At 38.8% G+C, this 18,070-nt stretch overlaps 1 protein-coding gene across 2 annotated transcripts in view; it reads right to left on the bottom strand.

Moving 5' to 3' along the window:
- Positions 1-204: 204 nt before the first annotated feature.
- Positions 205-18,070, bottom strand: part of FAM168B (family with sequence similarity 168 member B) — a 33,393-nt gene continuing 15,527 nt past the window's right edge. For both annotated transcript variants that reach the window (XM_077827357.1, XM_077827356.1), the window contains exons 4-7: positions 11,805-11,947; positions 9,482-9,659; positions 7,814-7,939; positions 205-5,329 (exon numbers count right to left, since the gene is read on the bottom strand). In XM_077827357.1, coding sequence (XP_077683483.1) covers positions 7,827-7,939; positions 9,482-9,659; positions 11,805-11,947 — 434 coding nt within the window. In that variant the 3' untranslated portion in view covers positions 205-5,329; positions 7,814-7,826. The remainder of the gene's footprint in view (positions 5,330-7,813; positions 7,940-9,481; positions 9,660-11,804; positions 11,948-18,070) is intronic.

Consider the following 18,070-nt stretch of genomic DNA (forward strand, 5'->3'; position numbering starts at 1 on the left):
ATTTAAGCCACCACAAGAGAGTTTATTTGTTTTAAGTGTAGCTAACTGATGGAAGGGAAGAAAATATTCAGCTAATCAGTTAAGTTCAGTAACCTGAAAATTCATAAGGAAGTTATTCTAACATGTTATATTTGTTATGCTGTCAGCAATTAAATAATAAAAAATGTGACCAGTGTTTTTAATAACAAGATAGCGAGACCATAATAAGCAACACAAGTCAACCTTTATTGAAAACTGAAGTATTAATACATAACAATTCTTGTTACAATAAACGTGCTTTTAAGAATTTAAATCTGAGCTCATCTACTCGTTGGATTGCATAAAAATAAAAAAGTATGAATTTACACATAATTGAACTGGCTCAGAATGGAATCTCCACTCCTTTGTGTGTTGATGCAATAGTTCAATGCAGAAGTGAGTGATGCTTTAAAACTTATTCTGGAAGACAACATTTACCTAAACTTCAAAAAGTACCAATATAACTGCTTGTAAGACAGTTTTAAAAAAAGTCATAAAAAAGGAAACCTGTGCCTATTTCGTAACAAACAGAGAGCTATTACTGGGGCCTCTTGTACTTCTGTTACATGCACTCACTTCCCCCCCCCCCCCTTTTTCAAATTGTAGGATCTGAGGGCAGCCAATAATAGCACTACAATTAAAAAAACCATTAACAAATCCATTCTACTTGAAACAAGTCTGTACAGCAGCCAGCTAAAGAAGCTTTCCCCATTTGCCTGTTAAGTCCCAAAAGGCACAACAGGCCTGGAAAGTCACGTTTACTTTTTTGATGTTGGAGCTTCAGGCTATAAACTGTTCAGAATATTTGATATTACAAGTGGACCTGCAACACTGTGGTAGTCCAATAATCCCAAATGTCACATTCAAGAGACAAGGGAAGAGGTTTTTCTCTCCCAGCTAAGCATTGTTCCTCCTCCACAGCAGCCCCCTCCTCCCCTCAACGTTAGTGGCCTCATCACTTCTCATCCCCTCCCTACACACTCACAGGGTAAACAGCACCTGCTGGAAAGTCCTCACTAGCTTAGAAGAGGAAATCTTCAAACAGGCCTGAACATTCTGAATGAGGCATGTTAGTGAAAAATGATCCTGTCTCCCTGCACTGTTTTCCTTATTAACATTCCCAACTGTGTGTACAGATGGCTTACAGTAAGTAAAATTTATCTGCTTAATGCTTCCTTAATTAGAAATACATGGACAAGTTTAACTCTTCCTTATGTTTTCTAACCGGTTTTCCATTAACAGAATGCATTTTAAACTGGGGATTAATGGATTGTTTCAAACCTCCACAAATAGTCACTATAGGATAATTTACACCTGCCGGAGAAGAATGGGCATAAAACGTGTGTATTTTCTACAGACACTGGCCCAAGCTTCTTTCTCTGGTTAGTTTCAAGTTATGCAAACAATAATCAGGACATCTGTCCTCTCTTCCCAGAAGTTTAACTGAAGTATCACCTCACTGTTTCTGTGCCTGTAAGTGAGGATTTCACATACAAGGTATTTTCTATTCTCTTATATGCTTTTAAACCTACAGTTAATGATGGTGTCAAAAGATTGCTGCATTTCTCCATTCTGGCAAAATTAACATGTTTAAGCCAAAACTAATGGTATCCAATACTATGTCCAAGCACTGGGGGAGCTATTGAGTCAAAATTCTGAAATGTTTTTGGCTCAGATACTGTAAGAGGCCTATTCCCTCTGTAGACATTAAGCTAGATTGCTCTGTAAAGACTAATCAATGTGGAGTACCCTGCTGTACATATCTGCACCATGAACTATAAGTCAGAAAACACTAAGACATGGTGATACTGAAGGGGCTTTTCAGTGAGTGAGGTCGTAGGAGGAATGACTTCAACTTAATCCCAAATTATGAACTTTTGTCATCTACTGCTGCATCTAAGCCCTTAACTTGCATAGTACACTCAAAAAGCTTTCAAGAACAGCAATTCCGTAAGTCTTCTAAAACTTCAACAGGAAATGGTTGGTTAAAATAAGTTAATAAACAAGGTTTAAAATAATGAAGTTCTATTTCCTTCCTATTGGCTGGTTAATGACCACACTACAGATTAGGGCTACCAGCTTCTGATGCCAGTTATTTAGCCATTTTCAAGAATATGACTTGATTTCGTTGCTACATTTAAGAGACACAACCAGATGTTACTAACACAGGGAACTCCTGAGCCTTAATACTTTGTTTAAATACAACAGTTGAAGTTAGATCGAAAATGTATGTTGGACTTCTCTCGTATTATTGCTGTAATAGCCGTCTTCAACTACACTTTTAAAGTAGTATTCTTTTTTATTCTATTATATGAAGCTGCCATAAAAGTTTCAGAGAAGCTTGATTTGAACTGGTTTCTACTGCACTAGAGCCCTTTCATTTTCTGGAAATCTCCAATGCAGCCACATACCGTGTCTATGTCTATGTGTGTGTGTGTGTGTGTGTGTAAAGCTATACAGGATTTTAAATAGGGAATGTAATAGAAAATGCAGGAGAGAATGTTTCATAAGACCCCCACTGTGTAATGTATGATTTTTATCCCAGTTTCATATCCATGCTTTCCACTATTTGCAACAAAATGCCATTACGATAGTTTATATACACACCGCCCCCTCCCCCACCACTGTGCTTTTGGTTAATCCCTTAAACTACTGGAGAACAGATCAAACCTCCCATTAGTTTATATCACATCTGGAAGGTGCAATACCTTTTCCAAGGTACAATTTCCCCTTTGTGGATGAATCCCATAATGCAACTTAGAAAAAAGTGCTCAAGCGAGACCCCCTAAATGTTATGGAATAGTACTATTAGGAGACAACAATTCCAAGGAAACATTTAGGAATCTAAAATCAGAGCAAATATATAGGACTTTATATTCTTTCCATGACTATTTATCTATCACAGCATTCATGAAAGTTCTCTCCTAGGGTTTCAAAGCTTTGTTATCACTGGGAAACAAGACAGGAGACAGCAAAGCTTAAAACTTGTTCTCTATAGCTTCTCCCCAAGACAGCATTGTTTCTTACCTCACAACTATTTTTATTAAAAACATACAAAGACAATGAAACTCTCACTCTAAACTAGCTAAACTGTATTAATGTTCACTACAGCTTCTGGAGCACTTGACCAGTCAATGCTGCAAACCTACTACACGAATGGAATTGTTAAACAGACTTGAACAAAGCAGTACAGATTCAAATGGTTTGTTTGGGGTAATTCTCTGCTCCATATATAAATATATGGAAATCCTTAAGCTGTAGTAAGTGCTCACGAGTAGTTTTAAAGTACTTATAGTTAACACCATAGTTATGTTAAAGGCATTAGCAATAAGGGGTAGTCTGTTTACAGTGATCCATGCAAAATAATCCTAAACTTTATAAAACAAAACATGGAAGTAAAAAAATACGAAGAGTGCTTATTGTAAAAAATAGTTACTGAAGACTCTAACCTCTATGGGCATTCAGGTGCCCACACCTCCCACCAGGGTAGAGTATGGGAACGGCAGCATTAAATCAGCACTGATGCTACCCTGAAGTAGCTGCCAAACCCGTAGAAGGAGCAGACCACCCCAACACAAAGCCCAAGTAGATACACAACTTTAAAAAAAAAAAACATTACTTTTGGATGGAAATTAGACTACAAACACTACAGCCTGACATACCTCTATGTAAACTCTTAAAAGGGAACAACATTTTATAACCATTTACCGCATAATTTATTGCGGGCAGAATGTATCTGGAAAAAAATTGCATCTTACTGGAATCATAAATCAGGCAGGTTTCAGAAAAAACCTTGATTTTTTTGTGCAATATTCAAATTTAAAAATTTAAAATCTTTCCCATAATGATTTTGGTATACAAATGGGTTCCAAGGCTAGCCCTTTATCCTCACAGCATTTGCTTTGAGGTACTTTTTAAAAATTGAAGCTGCGAGCAAGAACACCAGAAATGACTCATTGCAATGAAACACTAATCTGCAGTCAGTCTTAATTTGCATGCTTTCCAAGTGCAATTAAGGAGGTAAAAAAAGGAAAACCCAACAATTACATCAACAATTTTGTAACCAATGAATGACTCCTACTATGATCTATTTGTTTTTGCTTAAAAAAAAGTTTCTGAAATCTCTACATTCTGACAGCCCTGCTATACTGCACCCATAAACCACATTGGCATGTAATATAAGCTAAAAGGAAATTGTGTTAAAATGGTTTGTTCCCCTTTAATACACTTAACAAGCACACAAACTTTCTTCAGGATAATATGTAGTTGAACTCCTCCTGTTGGTTGCGGAAAACCCTAGCATTTCTTAAGTATTAGAAAAGCAAGCTGCGTCAACTGCACATACATTTTCAGCTGATTAGAACATTCTTTAGGGGAAAAACAGAATGGATTTCCTGGACTGAAGCCAAAAAAAATCTGATTCTATCACCATGTATTTTTTTCAGGAGTCAGAATTCATTTTTATACATACATATATGGTGTTACCTCCTCATATAATGGCAGAGATTTGCCTTAAGGATGTGGGCAGCTTGGAAGGCTGCTTTATTCACATTTTTCATTGACTGGCCACACAAAACTTCATTTATCATTCCATTCTGATCCTTAAGAATGTCCGCATAACACTGCATCCACACAATAGAAATGAAAAGGTAAATGTGGTAAACTAATTCTGTGCAGGATTTCTACAGCTCATCAGACTATTTCCAGTCGCTCCAATTTGTGTTAGCTGAATTTAATTAGAAAGGAATACATAACTTAAATAATTTTCCCCCTCCTTTTAACTGGCAACTGCATCAACCCAAAAAGGTTGAAGCAGTTATCTAATGTATATTATGGTATTCTATAAAGAAATTCACTTTTGCGATACTACCTTTTAAGACCCTGCATATGTTACAACAGTGCATTAGTGATACAAGTTGTAAAACACTTTTCGGTTCCTTTGGATTTTGCATATGGTTTTTGCATCAGTCACTGCATGAGCAAGCTTTGTTTTTTTGTTGCCTTTTTTTTTTTTAAACATGCATTCAACTAGATATGGATCAGAATAAGTTTATACTCCCTTTTTTATCATTATAATTAGCTAAAAAATTGCAAGACAGTCCACAAAACAGGATTTGCTTTAAGACTAACTGCTGGAGTTCCAAGATGTAAGATATGCCGCACTGGAAAAATCTTCAGTGATCTGGAATTAGTAGTGTTTAGCAAGTGTTGAAAGCATTCAGAAGAAAGAAAGTCCTGGTTGGAGGCATGAGGGCTTCAGCACCAACTTTTAAACCTCAATTACTTGATTGCATATCTCCCATCTTCAAACCTACATTCAGAGAGAAAGAGGCAAGATAGATACTCAAGTAACACCCCAGAATCTAGTTTAATGCTGCAAGCTCTACACAGGAATGCATTTAAAACAGACTATAACCTAATGCTACTTTGTAGCAGTTATGCTGTAAACCCACCATCCACTCACAGCCCTTTAAGTCACCAACTGGGGTGAATCAGGGACAGCAGTTTTTATTACTAGAATATCTTACGTTGACTAGACTTTTTTTTAAAAAAGGTCACTGACAAAGTATTTGATTTAAAAAATATTTATTGTTAGCTTTTGAATTTTCCCACTGAGGAATTTGTAGCGCACTCAAGTACTTCGTACTTTACTGCAGCAATTCTGAATGTAAGACCCTTTGTTTTCCCTCATACACCCAACATCCACGGAGGTGTTATTTTTGTGTAGCTTTGGCAGTGAAGAGGTTTTCCTACAAATTTCATAGCCCAAATTCTGCCTCAAATGCTACTTATAACATGATTGCTGGCACAGATCTGGTACAAAAAAGGACTAGGTTTTAGGAAGCAAACCCCTCACTGACATTCCACGGACTTCACAAGCAAAAGAGAACAGACATTCCAGATTTGCCAAAATCCACATAAAATAGCTAACTGCTCCAAATGCAGGCAGTTTTTAATACTGCCACCGAAATGTTTTAAGTCAAAGCATAATACTTTTCTTTCACATCTCATTTGAAGAAAGCTGCTAAGTATTAAAGGCTAACAAAGCACTGAGCAACTGAAGAAATTACCTTAAGAAAATCCGTAGTTACTTCATTCCAAATATATCAGTTTTAGTAATAAGATATTTACAGAAAGACCTGTGCACACACTGTGTTTCATACGAATGACACTCCCTTCAGATAAGCTTATACTGGTGAAGTTTAACAATCATTCCACTGCGATACTGCAGAAATTATACTGGTCACAACATGGTCCAGTGGCTATGATGCTGGCCAGGAGTCACAACTTATGCAAAAGCCACATATATAGGTCAGCAGAGCTAAGTGTTAGTCCCTGCTCGGCCAATCATCTATTGTGGGACCCTAAAAGAGTCACTTTACTTCTTTGCCTCAGAAGAACAGAACAAAGGAAAGCATAAAATAAGATTTGCAGATGAAAAATGCTAGATGAGAGTTTATTATAATGGTCCCAATCCTATAGCTTACTCCAGCAAGGTTTCCCTGATGTCACTGGAAACTTTGTGCAAGCAAGGATTACAGAATCATTCCCGCACCCTAGCTGCATATTGAAAGGTTATTGGTGGACAACGTGTACATTGTTATACGCAACTTAATCATCCTTAACAATTCTGCCCTTGTGGTCACAACACATTGTCCCTTTATGTACACATATAGCATGCTTAGCTGAAATGTGCTATTAGTGCAAACCACTTCAGATATTTAAGCCAATACCACTGAGGGGGTAGTGGTAGCTTCTTTTTACAGATCTGAGAACTGAGGAACAGATATTAAACGCCTTATTCAAAGGGCACACAATGAGCCCACGGCAGAACCAGAACATATCAGCAAGCTCCTGACTTCCAATCATAGAAAGGGACACCGAAAACAGGGGACAGTTAGATTTTGTCTTAACTTGTTATAAACATTGAACAGAGCAATAAATGAAGGGAGCCAGCCCGATTCTGCTCTCACACTGGTTTTATAAACATGTAATTTACACTAGTGGAGTTACTCCTGATTTGCACTGTTGAAACGTGAGCAGAATCAGGCCCCCAAAAGAGTAAGAACAATAAGCCATGTCAATTTTAAGCAGCGCTCCCCCATTAAAACTAAAAAAAAATGTATAATATGCTGGCTTCATACATTAGTTAATTACATTGTTTTATCAGTAGAAATCTAAAGCAGATTTCACAAGTCTTTTTTTCTCCATGTATAGTTTAAACTGTGCTACAGGCTGTAATGATTTTTCCATGAAAACTGTAAACAGTTCAAATTTAAATTTAAACCCACCTGAATTTGGGTGATGGGAATTATCAGTTTCTTACGCTTACTAGTTAGCAGCCTCTCTTTCTGGGAAATGTTCATCACGAAGGAAATATTAAGTGCCCCTTTATTTATGCTGATCCAAATAGCCCCCTTATTTAAGCTGATCCAACTTCCGTGTTTTACATATTTTTTCCACTCATGAATCAGAGTGTTGTTGGATTCAGGAATTGTCACAAAACCCAAACTGAGCAAACTAGTCTCTGTTTCATATGGACCCAACAGGGCCTGGGATTCATCAAACCTAACATTTCTACAGCTGTGTAAATTAAAATGCTGTATTTTGAGAAATAGATCATTTTGAATTCTATATACAGGCACCAATCAGATGAATATGCAGAAAAAGGAAGTCTCAGCAGAAGACAGACACACTGTGTTTAAAAAACATCCTTCCTTCTACACAACTTAATCAAAATGAACTGACATTTATATACAGGTCACTGTTTCAACTGTAGGCACTGGTAACTTACACTGCCAGAATAATCACCACTGGGGGGGCACATAGCTATAGGTTGGTGTTCCTGGAGCCCGATATGTGGGCATAGTAACTGGATGAGGGGCTACTGGAGTTGGGGAATGAGTTGTCAACAAAGTACCTAGGAGAAACAAAACATTTTTATATTAAATATTTTTCACAAATATGCCTTTCAACACTTATTAAATGGTCAACTGAAAACCAAAACCATATTAATCAGAACTTGTACATCTTTTGACATATACCAATATGAAACTTGTGAATCTGTATCTTAGCATTTTCAATTCCATCTACCTTCCTTCAAATGTTTATGCAACAAGAACACTTTGATATTCTCTCCAATGCATGTTTAGATACTTTTAGCGAATAACTACTTAGCAGCAGCTCCAGATCATAAGCACACATTATACACCAAAAAATACTTTTCCTCACAGCAGGCTCTGTGTGCTGTAGGAACACCTGATGCAAAAGAAAATTCACTAGAGTAAGTATAATTTAGTTCCTGTCTGTGCAAATGGGTTTTATAGATGGAGAGACTGTAGAAGGCAACAGACTGGGACCCCAGAATCCTAACAGTTTCCTTCTACAGCACTTCACATACAAATTACTAATGTTTAGTTGCTGCAGCTTACCCCACACTCAAAAAAGAAACTGGGAAAAATACAAAGGTAATGAAGAGAGCACACAGTGCTGGTCCTGAAAAAATATCCCCACCAGGGCTGTGGGATACCGGAGGTTAGAAAGCTGAAATCTGTAGTTGGAGTAATCCAGAAGACTACCATGTAACACAATCATTAGTTCACCTTGGTTTGCCCATCTGAAAACTTGTAAGTTATCAAAGAGCAGCAGTGACGCGGGGAAAAATAGAATTCTTACACTGTTGATCATTAAACAACAGCATCACTCAAAATTCTGGGGAGAAGCACTTCAAGTGTATAATTCTGTACTAGAAACAGACTTGTTTTTGAGACATTCAATCAAAGACACCAATTTCTTCAGATTGACAAAGTCGCTCAAGTTCTAACAAAGTTTAGGACTAATACGGCCAGGACTGCGTGTTCTGTAACTGTTTTAGGGAACAATATTACAACCTAGGTCTTAGTTATAAAACTATGTTGTTCTGACAACACTAAAAAAACATGTTAGCACATGGGCACCAGTAACTGACAGTCAAATGTGCTGACCACAGATGTCCTTGCATTATGTCCAGGCCCTAAAACCTTCCCTCTGAAAGTGCAGCTTGGCATCACTCTTGGCAGTTCTGACCAATGATTCTCTATCTGATTAACTAGAATGGAGAGTTTACTTAGTACTCAGCCTGGGAAAGAGAACTGTACTCTTTAATTCCCAAACCCCAAGTGACTAGAGGAACAAAAGCCCCTCGTGCTGCAATTAGAATGCCACGTCAGATTTCCTTGGTTTCAATGTTTCTATGCTGCTTACTTGGCCTGATCCAGAGTACTAGGATTTTGTCGTTAGAATGGCTTAAAATTCATATACAAGCACACAAACATCTCAAACAAAATTAGTGGTTGTGGGAAACCTGTAACTGCAGTACATTTCTGGTAAGGCCTTAACATGTAATGCATCCATATTGTACGAAATGGACCACAAACCCAAACTATACTTCATCAAAAAGTGTAAGCAATATAAATCAATCTACCTGCTGACATTGCCATAGTGGTCCCAGCCACCATTCCCATAGTCACACCATTTCCTCTTGGTGGTGGAATTGGAGCAGGATACATAGTTGCTGGCATGCCATTAGGCTGCACAACTGTGGTGTGATGGATTACGTGGGGTGGTGCTGCATATAAAGGCTGTGTGTAGTAAGTGCCTTGCTGTTGGAAAAGAAAATAAGTAAACCTACTAAGTATATTTTCACTATCACATGTACTGAAAGCAATAATTCAACCTTTGAGATGTTCACGGCAGCAATGTGTTATTCCAGAAATAGGAGTCTGATGTATGTCAGGGACTGGAGACAGAATACTTAAAACTCAAACAGAGAAACTAAAACTTCAGGGTTGAAAAAGAGGGTTTTTCAGCAACTAACTACTGGTTGGGCAGCCAAAAGTCCCAAATACAAGCTCTCTCTAGAATTAAGCTGTTTTGTCTCTTCTCTGCATCTGGATTTTGTGGTTTTGTCCCCTCCCCTCCCCTCTCATGCCCTGGGGATCCTTCAAGGTTGCTTTCCCTAAAGGCAGTAAACTACCTGGCTGAGGATTGGGTGTGTCTTCTTCCAGAATCAAAAGCCCTAAAAGGTTACTAGAGTGCAACATGGTGAAGCTTTCTTCCCGCAGGGCCCAAGTAGACCACTTCAGAGTACTGCCAAGGCCCTGCAAGCAAGTTTACTTAAATATTACAACATGCTGTACCCTGACTCCGAAGGGCTGCTCACTTTTCCGAGTCAGTTTTCATCTAGCCCTGCCCCAGCTCTTTCCTCCTTGCTTCTACTTCTGACCTCTCCATAGCATCACACTTATGCCACTGTATCCTAGATACTTGTCTAGTGATGCAGAAGACTGAAACTGATGCTATCATCAGTTTCATTATGCTGCTTCAGCTGGGTCATTGGGGAAGTACTCTGTATGGAACCATCACTCTTTGGAAGGTCAGGAAAAGGTAAGAGACCTCTGTCTCTACCCCACAACATTGAACAATCAGGCTTCTGTTCCTGTTTTCACCATGGCACAGTAGAAGTGGAGTGAAACTGACCAGGACAGCATCAGTGTGATCCTGCTATTCCTGCATAAAGGAGCAACAGCAGCTGCCACAATCCTCTCATAGCAGCACTTTGAAACAGGGGTTAAGAACTTAAGAAAAGGAGTGCCCAAAATTTATTTTCCAAGTCCAGACACAGGCACTTCTGTAATTTTACCCGAAGAGATTTGGAAGCTAACGTGCTATTTTCATAAGTGACTTAGGCACTTAGACTCAAGTCTCACTCATTTTCAAGTTTCCAACTTTTGATTTTCATGTTTCTAACTTATATAATGTGGCTTAAACACTTTTCAAAATTAGGTGACCTATTTAGATAACTAAAGCTAACATTTTCAAATGTGCTGAACACAAGCTCACATGGACTTTAATGAGTCTCTCAACATTTTTGAAAATTAAGGCCATATGTTCAGATGTCTAAATCTGGACTCAGAAGCCTAATTTTAGGCACCCGTTTTTTAAACTCTTGACTTTAGTGTACTAGTACAGGATCGTAGAACTGGAAGGGACCTCAAGAGATGATCTAGTCCAGTCCCGTGGACTCATGGCAGGACTAAGTATTATCTAGACCACCCCTGACAGGTGTTTGTCTAACCAGCTCTTAAAAATCTCCAATGATGGAGATTCCACAACCTCTCTGGGCAATTTATTCCGGTGCCTAACCGCCCAAACAGTTAGGAAGTTTTTCCTTATGTCTCACCTAAACTGCCCTTGCTGCAATTTAAGCCCATTGCTTCTTGTCCTATTCTCAGAGGTTAAAGAGAATAATTTTTCTGCCTCCTCCTTCTAAACACCTTGTGTACTTGCACTTATGTCCCCTCCCTCTCAGTCGTCTTCTCCACACTAAACAAATCCTTCCCTCCACCTCACCTCTCAATCTTCCCTCACAGGTCATGTTTTCTAGACCTTTAATAATTTTCATTGCTCTTCTCTGGACTTTCTCCAATTTGTCCACATCTTTCATGAAATGTTGCACCCAGAACTGGACAGAATACTCCAGTTGAGGCCTAATCAGCGCAGAGCAGAAGAATTACAAGGGAGAAGCCCATCACTGTGCACAACATAAATTTACATGCTGGACAGGGAATTAAGTTTTTTTTTATATATATACATGAAGCATTCTGGTAACAAACCCTCAAAACAGGTAGAAATAAGCAGTCATCTTTATTTCATGAAACAACATTTAGAGTTTAAAAGTTTACAATGCATGCTGAAAGCAAGATACTATTTGAACTGGCACAAAACAGTTGAGCTTTACTTTTTACCTGTGCATATGGATTCTGCTGTGGATAGGCACTTCGAACCGGATACACAGCTGTCTGGTAGGGATTGGGTGATGAAGAATAAGGTGGCACTGCACCACTGGTGGGTGAACAGGATACTTTATATGGTGTTCCTGGTGTATAACCTGAAACAAAGGCAAGTCTGCTTTAAAGCGCCATAGGTAAGAATGAACAGAGTACTGTGTACTAAAGTTTGAGACTAACATAACTGAATTTATTATTCTTAACCCTCATGTTTCACATTTATCTTATTCAGTATCATATTTTATCATCAATACCTATGCACAAATTCTTAAAAGGTATTAGTCACATAAGGACAGATATAGTCAGTAATACCTGACTGCCTGTTGATCAACTAATTCACATAACTCACCACTTTCCAATTAACTAATGGACATAAGGAAACTGCTTTCCTACAGAAGACTATGAAAAATCCAAAGACCCTCCCGGACTGAGTCAAGTGCTCCAATGAACATAAGGAAGGTGGCAGAAGGGAAGAGTTGTGCCAAACGTGGCCACACTCTGATGTCGGGGAGAGGAATCATAGAATCTCAGGGTTGGAAGGGACCTCAGGAGGTCAGCTAGTCCAACCCCCTGCTCAAAAGCAGGACCCATCCCCAATTAAATCAGGAAGGAGGTTGTACAACACATTTGGCTTTTGGCATCTAGAAAACATGTCTTAACTAGGATCTCTTTCAAGTCTACTTCATGCTGTAACTCACATTTGTTATGACACTGATGAGAAGTTTAGCTCCACCATAATGGGTACGTCTGTTTTGATCCAAATGGCTTGGAATGCATCAAATGCTAACCAAGTTCCCAGCACACACTAATAATCATTACAATCAGTGATCTCTTTGCAAAGAAGAAATCTCAGCAGAAAACTATGCAATGGCAGAACTACCCTACTCTACAGGTTAGAACTATTTTAAATGGTTAGAAGGGCTTCTCAAACATTTTGGAGGGGTGCAGTGACACCTCCCGCTTGCATCTTCCATTTTTAAGTTACCTTTAATGATATTTCCTTGCCACTTAACAGCAAATACCAACATTTTCAGACTTGGATGCCTAAACTAAATTTTTAAAATTTGGACTTCAGTGGTTAAATGCTAAAGTAAGATACAAGTAACACAAGCACTTAAGTCACTTAAGAGCTTAAATCCCATTTTAAAAATGGCACTTGTGTCCCTACATTTTATTGGTATTCAGTAATAAAGACCTTTATATAATTTGTGTGCAGACCAGCTCCTAATGATCTCCTATGAATTTTTTAAAATAGATTGATAAAAGGCTTGATGCCACCAGAATGCTTTTACACATCTCGTGAGGTCCATAGAAGTGAGCCTCCCTCTCAGGCATGTTAGGAGCTATGCAGTTATTACCCAGATATGCAGTGACTGAGGCATATGCTCTTGGCTCAGACTCCGAACACCTAAAAGGCATAGGTTCTTTGGGCCTACTCAGTGGGTAAGGAGACTTAGGATAATGGAGCCAATGTCTGACAGGGCAGGCAGGAAAACAGTGAGAAGCAGCAACCTAACTGCTGACAGTGGGCCTTAATTGGCAGAAGCTAGAATATGAACGCCCTCTGCCAGCAGTGCATACCTCTGCCAATGGAAGGTGGGGCCACACTATGAACAGCCCTAGACTGACTGCTCTGAGGGGAAAGGGAGGAGACCAAGGCCTCAAGTCACACACACAAGTCCCTCATGCTGAACTATATAATCGGCATTCCCAGTAAGGGCACTTTCTGGTCTTGCCTCATGTGGTATGGCTCCATGGAGCTGATGCAAAGCGCTGAGTGTTAACTCTAAGAGAGCCACCAGCAGGTGCCAAAAACAGAATCTAGTGACTGGTCCATCTTGCCTTAGACGTTAGAAGTCCATTGGTTATAGTTGTGCAGCTACTTAAAACTTGAGTTTCTGTATCAGATTTGTGCAGTTTAAGTATTTGCTTCAAAGAAAGAGGATATTATGTGTTAATGTACTGATTTGCAAGGGATCGGTGACTGTCATCCTCCTTGGGAAAGTTAGGTTTTTTTTTTAAACAGGAATTTCTGGCTAATACCAAGTGCCTAATGAAGCTATGTGTCTTAAGTAGAAAAATCTGGACTTAATATTTTAAAAATTTTAAAATAATTTTTAAAAAGTAACCAAAAATGATGGCTGACTATTACTTCTGAAAGAAGAGCTCTCGGTTTCCCCATTCAGCAGTAAAACTCATGGTGTTAGCGTTCAGTAAAATTAGTATGCTTGAGGATGGTGAACAAGGAGGTAGTTCTATCCAGTTTTAATCATTCCCTACAAAAGTGAAAAATATTTCCTTCATCAAATGTAGAACAAGTTCTACCTTAATAAACATGTTGCAAGTTCAGCTCATTCAATAAAGCATGTCAGAAAGACAAATGGCCAAATATTAAATGAGAACGAACTGAAGAGCTGTGGATAAAAATTAATCAAGACCTTAATTTGGTAAGTATATTATATGCTGTTTACTTTTATATAGGATAATTATGCCTGATTGTGTGTGACTATCCAGAGCCCAAATCTACATATACAACGGCTCTTAAACCACTGTCTGCAGAGAACTAGCAGTTCACAGAACCAATTCCAGTCATCCGTGGACCCACATGGTGCTTCTGGCTTCTTCTCCTTGCTTTCAAGGAGAAGCTAAGAAGCCTACAAAGCAGCAGTCCCTGGAGCCACTATAAGGAGTTGCAACAGGACTTGGATATTAAAACTAAACAACAGAGGTCTCTTAAGTTATCTCAATGGTCCTTAACACTCCAACGCATAGGTATTTCTCAGCAAAGTGATAAGAGTTTTGACCAGGACATGGATGACAGGTCTCCTGCCAGGGTGGATAGAAATCAATGATTTAAAAACAATAATAATCGGAATTTTATAAAAAGGTTTTTTCCCCCTCAAAAAGCAATCTAAAGACAGTTTTAATTAAGATACATTGTAGCTCAAAGATATCTCATCATGGAATAGAAATTATAAATTCTAACTCTCCAGCAAGAGACAATATATTCATGTAATGTTTAAGGAAAGTTTTGTAAATGAGTTCCAATAGTTCATGGATTAGGGACCCAATCTTATGGGGTGCCAGGGGCTTCTGTATAGATTATTTAGGTTAATCTTTTTATCTACCCAATGGGACTCAGTGCTCAAGCTAGAAGATACCATCAGAAATGCTTAGTTTTGCAGTTCTCAAACTGTGGATTTGTGTCTCCAGAGATAACACGCTTGTTAACAGCAAAAATGTTTTTAAATAAATAATATATAGAGGTGAGAAATAACGGACCTCAACCCTACTGTCCCTCTGCAAATTTGGGTACACAGAGTCAAACCCTTACTTCTCTCTAAAAGTGCGAAGTTTCAAAAAGTTCAATGAATAGAAGATTGTTGGGGGTGGAATAAATCTGGAGAAGAAGTCTGGAGATAAATGTGAGAAGGGAGGGACAGACAGTAGAAACAAAAGAGAAACTGTTTGAGCAGCATATTCCAGAAGTCTTGAGGTCTTTCTGAGTGTACCCTTCATTGATTTGAGATCTACCATATCATTCTCTCACTAGAAGAGAAAACCTCTAATGGCAGCAGGCCGTAAAAGAGACCCCGTTTGGGAATAAGAGCCATTCAAGAAATATAGGTTTGCTGATGATGTTTTAAAGAAAGTCACACCAGTGAACTGGTGGAAGTCACTTAAGCACTTGGACCCAGAGACTGTTGAAGTGACAGTCTCACTTTTAACAGCAGTAGCTTCTTCTGCCAGTGTAGAAAGAATATTTTCTTCCTTTGGACTAATTCATTCCAAATTGAGAAATCGTTTGGGACCTGAAAAAGCAGGAAAACTTGTTTTTCGTTTCCAGATTATGAACAAACAGGAAAATGAAGGTGAAAATGACAGATGACTGAGTTAGCTGCAGAAGCCAATATTTTAAGTTTCTCATGTTGACCTGGCTGACACAGCCTATTTAATTTTTTTAAAAATATATTTTATTTAACTATTTTAGTTAAAAACAATTTTAACAAAAACAAACCTGATTTTAAAAAACTTGAATGTTCAACTACATTAAAAAATTCACATGCTTGTTTTGTTAAAATATATGTCAGCTGTTGAAGAAAAAAATCCAGAATACATAATGTTGTTTTAGTTAAATAAAACAATTTAAATGTCTGTCTGGTGATGTTCTTTCTCCTCCTAATACAGCATGGCAAGAAAATCCTCCAAAATTAATGATTAATGTGAACTGGAGATAGTTCACCTCCCAGTGACTTCATAAATATCTGCTTCAACTACCTTTGGTAAATGAAATAACCAATCATTCATTTTCTGATAAGTTGTAAAACTAATCTGAAAAGTTTTCAAAAATAAATCACTTTAAAAATGTATTGTGTGTACCTTCTAAAAATGAAACCTACATCAATCTCTGAGTTGTGAAGAATATATATTAAGGTTATAACAACCAACCAGAACGCACTTTTATGTAGAAATCCATGATTAAATCGAGTCTTCCTGACTACTTATTTAAATCAAATATACCCTGTCTCCTGCCTTGTACATACAAGGCGTAGAGTTATCACTGAGGCAATCTCAGGCATGGGGGACTTAACGGCAAAGCATCTTGATAGATATGTTCATCTAGGGTTGAAGGTGCATAGACAAAAACCTGTAAAATCAGAATGGTATTACTGAATACTGAACTGCAGGAGTAACTACAACCATACTTTATGTAATGAGAGTCATGAATAGTACAAATGACAAGCCTCCCAGAGCCAGACCTAACATCTACTGTCTACTTCCTAGAGCAGCAGTTTGCAGAATGTCAGGCATCACTTAATTTTTTTAAGGTAAATTTAAGAGTTAAATTAAGATTAGTTAAGCTTACACTGCCTGAAATAAATTGTTGTGGAATCACACTGTGTTGACGTGTCCAGGCTGGCTGGCCCTTTAAGAGGAGTTAGGCTCAGCTTGGCTTGTGACATAGCATTTAATCTTCAGCTCATCCTCATCTGGTGACTCAATTACAACAAATGATCCCACCTATGAAAAGGTCAGGGAGAACTACATAAAGAGGGAAGAGAACTCACTGAGGGAAGAGTTTCCTCTGTCTGGGAAGTGCCTGGCGAAGGCAGGCTGGAGAGACAGGGAGCAATTAGGTTCCTCTGGGAGGCTGTGGAATAGGGCCTGTAAGAAGCAGAGAGGTCCTTGGGAAAACTGCTGGAGTCCTTGGGGAGGAAAGGCAGTGAGGAAACTTGCTTGGAAGAAGAGCCTCCAGGGAGGGAAAAAAACATGGGTGGCATTACTCAGCTAAAGGAGCAAAGAAGGAATTCTGCAGTCCCCAAGAAGAGGGGTGAAGAGCAGGGAACTTCAATGTAGCCCAAGAGAGACAGAAGAATCCCTGTTGTTGATGTGGATTCTTTGGTCGGACTTTTGTTACTCCAGATGGGGACACAACTTGAAAGAGGTGACCTAGCTGGAGAACAATGCTATGGAAGAGGTAGCCAGACAGGCCATTGCATAGCCGAAGAAATGGTCAGCAGGGGGCACTGGAAATGAAGACCCCAGCGATAGCAGGCGCTGAGACCAGTGGTTTCTTACATGGCCCATTTATGAATTAGGCTCTTCGTACAAATTCCTCTCTTTCCATCCTCCCAATTAATTTGTCATTGCTGCCCTCCCTTTCTCTTCCCCCTCACCCCCAAGTCATCTTTGGTAGGCGCTACACATTGATCGATAAATCCTACATTTTTCTAGATAAGTTGTATAGCAATATGCAAACCAACAAACAGGCTACTTTTTCTCCACTCTCCTTCTTCCTTTCATTGCTTATGTAGATTTATGCAAGCCATAATATTTTACAAAGGACAGTAAGCAATTTCTGCAATTTCTTATCTGAATGTAATATCCCTTTTCAAAGAGAGTCTATGGTTCCCTTTCCGAGTGTATCCTTCTGTTGCGACTGGAGATTAATTTAACAGCTACTATCAGTTTCTCATTCATTCCAATAGCAATAGTATGCTCATCACATTGAGGGATTCTTCCAGAGATTCTCTCACTTCTGTTCGTTGGCCCCTGTGCATTTCTTCTTTCCTCCCCAAATCCCTCCTCCTGCCGGCCCCTTAGCTGAGCAGTATGAGAGTGTTGTTCCTAAACACCGCTCTTTCCCCACAACCCAGTAGGAACACAATAGTAAAGCTGTCCAGAATCATAGCTGTTTCATCCTGCTGCTAGAATTGTTGGAC

Source organism: Eretmochelys imbricata, chromosome 9 (assembly GCF_965152235.1).
Source record: "Eretmochelys imbricata isolate rEreImb1 chromosome 9, rEreImb1.hap1, whole genome shotgun sequence".
NCBI lineage: Eukaryota > Metazoa > Chordata > Testudines > Cheloniidae > Eretmochelys > Eretmochelys imbricata.